The sequence below is a fragment of the Amphiura filiformis genome, chromosome 4 (genome assembly GCF_039555335.1).
Source record: "Amphiura filiformis chromosome 4, Afil_fr2py, whole genome shotgun sequence".
Lineage (NCBI taxonomy): Eukaryota > Metazoa > Echinodermata > Ophiuroidea > Amphilepidida > Amphiuridae > Amphiura > Amphiura filiformis.
In genome coordinates this window covers 45,090,434-45,102,542 of record NC_092631.1, presented here as the reverse complement: position 1 = coordinate 45,102,542, position 12,109 = coordinate 45,090,434, and the positions used below count along the sequence as shown (strand labels likewise).

General features: G+C 35.4%; 1 protein-coding gene across 1 annotated transcript in view; it reads left to right on the top strand.

The window, feature by feature from the left end:
• Positions 1-12,109, top strand: part of LOC140150925 (uncharacterized) — a 47,375-nt gene that overhangs the window by 11,858 nt on the left and 23,408 nt on the right. The window contains exons 2-3 of the mRNA XM_072173082.1: positions 7,701-8,025; positions 9,586-9,713. Coding sequence (XP_072029183.1) covers positions 7,766-8,025; positions 9,586-9,713 — 388 coding nt within the window. The 5' untranslated portion in view covers positions 7,701-7,765. The remainder of the gene's footprint in view (positions 1-7,700; positions 8,026-9,585; positions 9,714-12,109) is intronic.

The window sequence follows — 12,109 nt, the reverse complement described above, 5'->3', positions numbered from 1 at the left end:
TTAACCACCGCGTGCCTCCATGTTGTGGTAACGTAAAGAGACCTTTTATTACGTGAACTCTGACCTTACATGAATATACAATATAGGCATGGGCGATATCATAAACATCGTACTCGATACCATAACAAATAGTTCTACCATTAGGGTTTACACCCGGTAAGTAGGTTTTATAGGTTTTATAAATGTGATTACAATTTCATTGGCTTAAAATCAGAATTTTCTCTTGCATGCTTGAGTCTTGAGGCTGACAATTATGCCGTACGTACCGGTGGCTGACAGTAAAAATAGAGCTCAAGTTTTCCTTGCACTGTATCTTAAAATCTGTAGGCCCTATTTTTCCATATTGGCCAGCATGCTTATAATTTATATCATCATGAGTACTACGCTTTTTAGCCTGGCTTGAGCATTTTGTTTCAGTCTGGCACTGCTGGTCAATATCAGGACCCAACCAAGCATCATGCCTACCCGGCATCATGAGCGCGAGTGCAAGTGTCTCTGAACGGCGCGACCGTTTACCGAGCATGCGAGGACCGTTTAAACAAACTTGCAGAATGATCCGAGAAAAATAGAATGGAATGATGCTCTAAAAATGCATTTAAAAAACAGTTCCAGGTTTAAATTACCTAGCCCGAGGTAGCCTACTCACATCGTCACACCTTCGTCACTATGATGACTGACTTTCTATGGTGAGGAACAACAAATGCTAGGCCTAGCTAGCATACTAGGCCCCCTGTGCCATGATGTTTCGGCTACATGATATTTGTTTACAAAATGATTGTGAATAAATTAAAATTAAGAAATTAATTGTTTATATTGTGAGGAACATGGGAAAGAACAACCAGCATGCCCGGCCAGCATAACTATTTAATATAGGGCCATGATATTTTGAGCTTCAGTTTTGTCAATACCATGCACCATACTGCTGTTTTCTTGGGGTTTTTTTTGGGGGGGGCAAGCCGTGTTCCCGCTCGTCTACATTTGCACTGCACACAGTACGACGATACTCTTGAAGAGAGGAATGTACTCACCGGTAGAAGAAGAAAGGTTTCATTTCAAAAATATCTAATTGGCAATTTTAATGACTAAATATCCTTCAAGTACAAAATAACAAATTTGTATTTTTACACCTTCACTGGGATGTCACGGAGGCTTGGGCCTTAAAATAATTTAATTGCAATATCGTTTGGTTCCTGTTGTTGTTGCTATTTCGTCTATTCTTTTGTTTTTTTCCTGTTTGGGATTCCCCAATTGTATTTGTTTTGAGTCACGTCATACGATGCAATCATTATTATTGAGAGCAATAGATGCCGGGATCGGGAGCAGCTGAGACCTAGACGCAGGTCGTAAAGCTCACTCCGGGAGCTCACTCGATCAACGTAAAAACACAGGGACAAACATATTAGGAAAAATTGTTTATATTTATTCAATATTCATTCAAAACAGGACCCTGTTTTGTTTAGGATGTGTGTGCATATTTATTGGTTCACCTGCTGTGATCGGGGCTGCTTTTTTTTGTTTTTTGAAGGTAGTCGCCATTTGAATTGGACTGCAATTCGCAATGATGCCAATTCTTTATCCATGTTCGGGGCCCCGATCACCACATGTTTTGATCGCTACGTCAGACGCGGAAGTCATTGTTGCGCGTCCGGAGTCAATTGTGAGATATTAATGACCTCGAATTGCGTTCGCGTTTTCACAAATAATAAAATATGATTGGATCACACGCATCATGCATATTCATGAGGTTATGAATGATTTACAATTTCTTTATGGTCATGTTAGCATCGAGTTGATAGATTTGATTTTTAATAATACAATCACTATTACCCCCGAAAGGCGAAATTTACCAATACTCAATCACTCATGATATTGAATAACTTTCTCTTACACCTCGGCACCTAAAACGTTTTATTAGTTCCTTTGTGTAAGGCTCTTACGTGATCACTACAATAACTTTTTCTGTGACAGTTTGTCGCACAACATCTTACAATGATTGAAATTGTTGTTTTTTACTGCTGCATTGTCATACTGTACAAATAGAATCATTGGCATTTTAGATAAAGACCTTGATAAATTTGTGACTATTTTTGCATTTTTCTCAAAACTAACACTGGTAACAAAGGTTATGTATATTATAGGGGCAAGGAATCCAGTTACTACACTGGAATTTCAGTGACTCAAGACAAGCGGTACGTTATTTATGATAAGAATAGAGGTACCGCTAGAATGTACCTCATTTCTTAACATATATAATGAATCACTTGTCTTGAATCACTGAAATTGGATTCCTTGCCCCTATAATTTACATAACTCTTGTTACCAGTGTGTAATTATTTTTTGAGAAAAATGCAAAATTGATCAGGGGGTGTAGTACCACGTTAAGCAGGTTTAGATGTGCAACGCGGTATACAACTACTTAAAATATAATTGTGACGTGTGATATCAAAATGAGACACTTTTGGGCAGGTTATCAATTTTGAGTGTTCTACATAATTATCTTAAATATAGAAATATTTTGCTCCACAATGCCGTATTTCCTAATGAAATTGGACATTCCTAAGCGAAGATGTTGAGTTCGTAAGTTATGATACATGTATTATAAAATTGGAAATTGAGATAACGGCCTTTAAAGATATTATGGACAATGTTGAGAGTAGGAATTACCTTGAAAATGTCTGAAAAATTACAAGATGCCAGTTATATTCCGGTCTGAAACATTCGGACAATATTTCAAATATTAACATCACAAATTTGCAACAAACTCAAATTGTGAAAAATTCACCCACGAGCAGATTTATTGCTATTTCTCCATATATGATCCTGCCTAAAAGTGTCTCCTTTCGATATACCATATCAAAATTGATTAAAAAAATTAATATTAGTACTCTTGTCTAGCACGCATAAATTAATTTATTAATTTTTAAAATTTATTTACTTACATTATTTACTAAATGTTCACTAACATTTTCTTACTTACAAAAGTTAATGTTGTCCAACGGTGACAATCTACAACCCCAAAAAAGTATATGGTGTTGTATTACCCATAGAACAATTATTATCAACAAAGAAAAAACAAACAAACTGGCAAAACCATCTAACCTAAAACACACCACACACAACTGTTTGCAGCCGTACTAGTATGTCAGATATAAATTCAAACCTTAAGGGTAGACGAAGTGTTGTTGGTCGAAGCAACCAGAAAAATCAATTTTCATTCTCTAGATCAATAAATTATTGACAAATAACACATTGATGTTTTGCAAAAGTTCATTCTACAAATTATATAATTTGAAAACTTGCTTAATTTATTGTTGTTAATGAGTTATGTACATTTTACAAAAGTGTTGTTGTTTCAGCCCTCTTTACAACATAACTCAAGAACCACAGGACCTACAAAATTATTTATGTGATATTTGAATTCTTCTACACGCTCGCAAGGAAATGAGCAATGCAATTTTTTTTAATTCTCATTACCATTCGCAAGATGTTGTGAACTACCAAATCGCAACACTTTAAAATTGTGTATTACCTTAAATGACTGAGTTTGTTTAGTGGCTGCCAAAAAGTTGTCGAGATTTGTAACAATGACATAAATTGAGAACCATGTGCTGTCGGTAACTCCAACCTAAACTAGTGATATTGGATACAAGATTTGCTGTCATGACATATCGGATAGTCGGATAGTCATGTCAAATTATAGATTTCTCTAGCATTCGCAACCTAGATAAATCCTATTCCCCTAATTATATTGTACTTGCTTCAGTGTCAGGTGTTTGTGTATTAAAAGATGTTATTTAATATGTGACGTTTTCCAAGATGCTTGTTCACTTTTATTTACTATTAATACCATTCTCTGCATGTAATATCTTCGAGGATTGCGATTGCCACTAGCGTAATATAATGATGATAATCAGACCATTTCATCCAAACATTAAATTTAACAACAGCAAAATATAAAACTTTTCATTCTCCAAATTTGCTACTCGAAAAGTATCCCAAAAGACAATAACACAAAATTCTAGCACAGGATATTCGTCTCATAAAATCCTAATATCAAAAATCAGTATTGCACATGTCACAATGTTTCATATAGATATGACAAATCCAATCTGCATTTATGAGTGCACTAGACATGCTGCTACACGTACAAGTGTTGTGTCCTTACAGAATAAAGGGATGATGCTGAGAGGAAAACGATTTGTTTGAAATAGGTTACCACCTGGTCAATTTGACACCATTACAGGGGAAATCCAAAAAATATATCCTATGTTAAACTATTTATAAATTAATGTCTATTTTAAGAGACATTTAGTATTCAAGTCTGTATGCACAAAACAATTAGACCAGGTTTAACTTTAGACCTTGTCTAACTATGGAGATAATTCCTACTTAAAGGTGAACCTCATTGAAAATAAAGTTATATATCAATGGAAAGCTTATGATATCAGGATACTAAAAATAATTTTTTCCGATTTTTTTGATGGCCAATAAAGCTGAAAAATAAAACAAATAAATGAATTTTTGGTCTTTTTTAAGGCGCCCAAAAAGCACCCAAATCAATCGTCTTTGACCTTGGGAATGCTCGTGACGTAAGCTCAGGGTTCGCAGTCACGTGGTCCTACTCGGAAACATGTAAACAAGACTTGCTTCCTGTACTTTGCAAGCTGCCCGGCAAGTCTGATTTTCACAATAAAGCTTGAAATGAGAATCTTCAAGTTGCTGATTCCTTCTTTATATATTAGAAATAATAGAATTATTGTCAACACGAAAATTTCCGTAAATTTTTGACAAAATCAGTCATAACTGGCTGGGTATAACTGGGTAATTGAGTTTGAATTTCGCGCTGGGATCAATTCCATGCGCAAATACTTGCTGCTACCGTATACCGTTCATGTCATGGACTGAATAAACACGATCGAATAACAAATTAAATAACTTGTTTGTGACATTCCCTATTCTTGATTCAATTTAAAATATCTGATTTTTAAAAATATCGTCTTGTAGTAATCAAAAAATTAATTAAAAAAACCGCCGATTTCATCAAATCCATCCCATATAAAGGTTTTCATATTTAGCGCATTGCGGTAATACATTCTCCCGGTACATTCTTTCCACACAATCACGATTGAAAGAAAGAGATACTTTATTATAAAATAAATACAATTTAGGCTTAGTAGACCGTTATTTGATGGAATTCTGAAATCTGAATAAAATTAAAATATTGTCACTTGTGTCACGATTCTTTTAATGATACTACAATCAGTGTACTGAAAAAGTGAAACATTCATGTTTTATGGATTACCGAACACGATGCGTAAATTGCTTCTGAAGGAATTTCAGGGAGCCGCGCCGATCAAGGTGGGTATGGCCGTATGCACAAACACAGCGACTCGTTTCGTCTTGGCGTTAGCACTTGCGCCGTGTTTCAGCAGATTTGATCAATCGTCAGTTCCCTTATATTTGGAACATTTACAGGAATAAATTTTGCTGATGAAGTAGCAATAAGTTGGAAATATCAGAATGTGAATATCAAATCGGTCATTTTGTCTGCAAGTACAGTACGTACAGTCGCGGATACGGAACACTCGGCGACTGAGACGCAGTCATAGTCAGTCACTGAGTTCACCCCGTATGTATCTACGAGTTCGCCTATCATACATGACCGGTTGTAAAGTTAAGAAATAATTAAAAAATCCCGTACATGTACCTTATTCTATTACTTCATTTTCTCATTGTGATAAGTTCATCTCAACTTGGTGTGATGATCTGAACTGCTAGCACAGCAGTTATTTTTTGCAATCTGTTTTCATTCCGGATCTTCGGCGAATCTTCGCTCTTCGTGCTTTACTGTACCTGCATATCGTGGATGGCTTGGCCTATCCCAAATCACCCCGGCCAGCACTTTTCCCATTTTTTAATCCACACACTTTATTCAGGAACTTCGTTCTTGATTTGATCATGATGTTTCCTTCATGTTATTCTTATTTTATTGAAGATATTTTTTCATGTAAAGTAAGTTGACAATGACTGAGTTCGTGCATTGGCCCGGTGCATGCCACGCTAGTAATGCATGGACATTGTGTTTACAATCAAACCCGGAAGTAACTGTGTGTCCCCGTGCTGACGTCATCAACGAAAGCGCCCAATTTGAACGATTTCGTTTTGTAATTTAGGGGGGGTGCCAATATCCAATCTTTGCATGGAGATTATGTCTATCCTGGTACGTTAGGCAAATAAAAAATATTCTTTTCTGCTTCCTGGCATCATAAGCTTTCCATTGATATATAACTTTATTTTCAATGAGGTTCACCTTAAAGGGGGTAACCCTATTGGTTTTGGATATGGATTGTCTTTAAAATTACATAATAATATCAAATATCTCCCCTTTATGCTGCTTTGTGAAAAAACGAGAGCATTTTCAGCGTAAATGTGAATAAATAGCCAAATTTGCAATCCAATACCTTGTATACGTGAATTGCATTCTGGGTAGGCATGCAACAACAACAATTCCCGTTCGTATGACGAATGCTGACATGCTGCAATGCCCGGCCCGTATTGAACGAAAAATATTTGGGTTTTTTTGGTTTTTTCGTACCGTTTCAGAAAAAAAGGAAACAAAATATATTTCCCCTTGCAATATGTACATTTCAAATGAATATAAAAAAGTTTGGGTTAAAAATGGAGAGGAAAAAACCCTTCCGATACCGGGTTTTGAACCGGGTACCTCGCGGGTAAAAGAACGGCGCGCTAGCCAATTGAGCTATTTCAACAACTGAAATAATCAAGGAATTGTTTTAATTATATACGGCGGACCGTCTCCTCAGCACTTAGCGTAGTTCGCTTTTTTCTCTTCCCATGATCCGAAGTAATTTTTATTGTTTACAAACTGGTATACCTGTAAAAACCGCTGTGATTGATGATTTCTCTGGAAATACATCGACTTGGAGCGTCAAATTTCAGGATAGTAATGAGAAAAATAGTATCTATTATGTGATACCAAAACCTCATCAACAATGAAAAAAAATCGGGGGATGATGCTGTCGATCGGGTTACGGACCTTTAAAGTAACTTTTATGTATTTACATACCTTAACTTTATTTTTGTAGATCTTGTTAATTGCAAATACGTGCAGTTTAATATTATTTTGTTAGATGGCTGCAGATTAAGATCAAGATTAAACATGTTAAAGGAATATCTTTCTAAATCTAACCTCGATAGTTAGATCAGGTCTAAACTTGTTTTGTGCATACGGACCCAAGAGTTCAAATTTGTAACTCGCAGCTAGACCAAGAAAATCGGACCTTTCCGTAAATGTTTAGTAATCTATTGTAACTCCATTCATGGTACTGACATTGGTCATGCTGATACACTTCTAGTAGCAAAACATGATGCAACAGCTGTTAATCATCATCTCATTACCTTAATTGTTTTGGAAGTAGGTCTCTAATGATGTGTGTGTATGCAAATACTTTGGTGTATGTAAATCGAGATAATGACTCTTAACATGAAGTGGAAGTGTCGTCCAAATGAAAGAGCTGGCCATGTTTTAAAACGGTATTAAAAGCATTTTCAATGGTATTACCAATGATCAAACGAAAACTAATCGAACTCAATGAGTTAAACCCATGAATCAAGCTATGACCCACATTATATAATCATGTTGGTATTATAAATATTTTCCTTTGCTCGTCTTTTTACAGAGATATTGGCTACCTGTCCGCATTAACAACTAGCCAGGTAAATAGTTTGTATATTGTGCCTGTACATGACATTGACACCAAATATGGCTGTGGTTACTTCGTCAGAGGACGTTTTTGAGATGACCGAACAAGCTGCTCGTCGGACTCGTATGATTGCCATTGTACCGTTGTCGGAATTTGCCGATAGTCCCCCGAATGTTTTTGAATGTCGTCGGCGAGCCGATAGATTTAATGTCAGAGGGACTTTTGAACTAATCGATCCTGAACGTGTTAATTTATGTATAGATGCACCATGGGGGAAATATTTTCCACAAAATCGTGGCAGGTACGTTAATTAATGATGGAAGATTATACTGAAATACCGTAATTTACGTTTATATAGCACTACTGTATGGTATATAAAATCTTAATGTTAAAGAGTGCAATAGTAAAATACATGTATGGTGTGAAATATGGGCTGTTCGATTCAACGGAGGAATCGTCGTTTCGATAAAAATAGCAAAAATAATCAATATAAATTGGCTACCTTCACACTTCCGTGTAAGTGCATTAAAGGAAGTCTCCGGCAATCACAACATTATGCCTTATATGTTAGAAAAAAATATTTTCAAGCACGAATAACAAGGGTTTATTTTAATCAAAATCATATCGACCATAAAAACGAATAAAAAACAACAACCGTGTCTCAAAACGCGATATTCAAAATTCCTGGCGCCGAAAATGTCCAGAGCAATGACGTCCAATCCCAGTAATACATTGAAGGCTGAAGACAGTTGAGCACAAATAACCATGACGTCATTGCCCTAGATTGCGGGGATTTTGAATATCACGTGTTGAGAGACGACTGTTTTTATTAGTTTTTATGGTCAATATGAATTTGTTCTAAATAAATCCATGTGATTCGTGCTTGATGGTTATTTTTTAACATATCAGGCATAATGTCCGACCGTGTTACATATATATTATAGTTTTCTAACATATATATAAGGCATAATGTCGTGATTGCCGGAGACTTCCTTTTATCACTATGTACCTCTTATTTTCAACAGTACCCTAAACATGTTGGACATTATAAATAGTTAATTGCACAATGATGACAAAATGTGATGATGATGATAATGATGATGATGATGATGATGATTTGAAACATTTGTGCAAAAAATATTTTACAATAACATTTTGAAAACATTTTAAAAGTATTGTTGTACAATTTTCATACATACCGTTTTAAAACGTTTTCATGACCTTTAAATAACCCGACATTTAATGTTATTTAAACGTTTTTACCAAAACCCAAAACATAACCTATAGGCTATGGTTACTCTCTTAAATGGAAAGATTGGGGTGAGGGAAAAGTCCAAATTAAGATTGAGAAATCAGTCTTTAAAGATTGAAAATTAAATTCCATTGCATTTACAATCTAATTTTAGACTTTTCCCTCAACACAATCTTTAAGATTGATTTTTCAATGTTTGGTTTTAAGAGAGTAGGGCAAGGATTAGCGTTTATAACTAAGTTATTAGATTTTTGGGCACTTAACAGTATATTTGTATTGCAATTCCTTATTTGAAAGGAAGTAGCCTACACCATTAATACAAGTATGAAAGATAAAAGGACAGTATTATCGGAGCACTTATGAAAATCAAAAACAATCTACTCGATACAAAATCAACAGAATGCAAACTTCATTGCTGAGACAATATTGTTTTGATTTAAACTTCCATTTTCCCAATCGTTCCCAGTTGTTGCCAATGCTCCTAAAAGTACGTTGGCCTATTTCAGTTTGTTGCCTGATGCTCAGATGCATGATCGTCTATGACAAACTTATTTTTGTTCTAACTATTACTATAATTCTTGGGTCTGTTAATGTGTATTTTTGTTTCAGAGTTTTAAGGGTAGAATCTATTGAACAGCTGGAAAGACTAAGCCAACTTCTTCTGAGCAGGCCACTCATGTTTATTGTCGTCATTACGTATCAATGGCAACATCAAAATGTAATGGGATCAATGATGAGTAAGTCTTAAAACATTTATTAAAAAATATCGATTACATTTCAAAAGTGAAATTGGCTCAATCGCCATTCAGCGTTATTGTAGTTTTGATGTTTTGTGCAAAATATTATCGACACTGTTTTGTGGTGAAGTGGCTTTTTAAAGGGCAGGTTTATCGCAAAAACAAGTTTATCTCTATTCGAAGAGAATAATTATTACATTACAAGTTGACACTCGTTTCTATGCGTATTTCTCCTGAAAAAAGAGAAATTGTGTGGGTAAAGTTCGGGCTAGTACGTGTTCTTCCCCCGTTTGAAGCGAAATTAATTTTCAAGGCAGCGGGCTGATTACGTAAGTAAATGAAGCGGACACTATATCATGCTCTCATTTACTTGTGTGACACAATCACACTTACTTTGACATTAGCAACAATGAGTCGTACTATTATTTACCATAACAATGCTGCATAACAATATGCAGACTTGTGTTCTCATTTCGGAAACAAAGCCTCACACAGTATTGTTACTATGTGTTTGCTTTGTAATATTTCATCCAACTGAAAATATAATAACTATAGCGTTGCAATATCGCACAGGGAAACCAGATACATGAGTTTGTGGACTTAACACGATTTATATGCTAGTCTCAGATTGATCACGCTGAAATTCTAAGCTCAAATTATTTTTTTAGTTTTTAGCCCAAATATTTCTCATGATATTGATATACATATGAATTGTAATATCACAATTTACTAATATATATAATTTAAAAAAAAGAAGCGGCTGATTTTATCCATATGTTTAAAAACCATTAAATTTGTAATACTTAATTCAGAGTTTTTTCTGTGAACAACAACAGTATACGTTCTGTGCATTGAGAATGTTTAAAGTCCCTTCTCGCAAAGCAGGAACAGTCATTTTATGACGTCAACTTCTTTCTAGGTCAAATCTGTCTCGTTCGAAGGAACTCATCGCTTAATTAAGTTGGTGTTTGCGGAATATCAATTTTAAACGTCTTATTTTCTCAAAAAAGTCATTTTTATTGTCCTCATAATATTAGCTTGCCAATGATATGATGTTGTCTTAGCAATATATAAGTGACCTTTAAAAGCAAACTCATAACCTGTATAAATCAACAGTACCATGTACGCGCTGTTTTTCATACTGAACACGTTGGAGTGGGTTTTCAAGCTGTTGTTGATTCGTCTTGACCATGTTGACGAGTCTTCAGTATTTACTCTGTTTACTGTTAACATAATAATGGTACCGGAACCGGTGGAGGCATGTACCCCAATAACCAGCTGAATAATTTTGGTGGGGCCTAAGTACCCTCAATAATTTAAAGTAGTATTCACAATATTTTAGGGTAAAATATACATGTATGTCTATATGAGGGTAATACTCAAATTTAAGGTAAACTTCATACTTTCAAAGGGTATAATTCACAATTTAAGAGTGAGCTTTATGCATTTCACCACCCCAATCTACCGGGGCCTCTGCATACGCCTATTATGGTTACACATTACTTTGATGTGACCAGGGACTGTGAATCGTGATGTAAAGTGGATGACAATTATTGTCTGAAAGGATAGGGCTGCATCGCGATGATTAGGCCACATTAATAAAAAAGTTTGTCTCAGCTTCCTTTGGTAAACTAAGCACTATTCTTGCTTGCTTGGTTTTTTTTTTTGGGGGCTATGTGAATGTGGGTTGGGTTTTTTTCTCTTTCTTTTCGACGATCATTTAAAACTTTTATGAACGCCGATCGCAATCCTGCACCAAAATGAAATCCAATTAAATCGTGTGTCTCATTTACTCGAGCAGCTAAGATTTCATCAATGCGATTTATTCCTATGCCTTAACAAATGCCGATAAACTGTCTGTAAACCAATCAGTGGCGCTTTTATAACTCGACGCGGTACGGTAATTTACAAAATGACGGAGTATGCTACCATTGAAACACTATAGCGAAGAATAAACACAATCACAGGTTAGGGAGTGTTCATTAATACTTTGATTTTACAGGGATAAATGAAATAGAGGATTTATTTGGAGGTTCATAGGCACATCAGCATATAATTTGGATCCGTGGCTATTATGATAGTACAAATGCACGCGAACCGCGCAAAAAATTTGGCCATATTGAAGCTTGAATGGTCAAATATTGGAACTAATTTATGCAAAAAGTTAAAATGGTCAAATATGAGATTAATTTGGTCACGCAAATGTACACAGGTATCAGTTTTGGCCCCCAAAGACCGTGGCACCTGGGCCTGTGCCCACTCTGTCTTATGGTAAATCTACCCATGGGCCTATGTGTACAAAATAATTTTGCAATGAGAAATAGTAAACTATTTATTTGCAATTATTTTCTTGATTTAGTTGTATTTTGATCAGATTGGTACATAATCATGTTTGT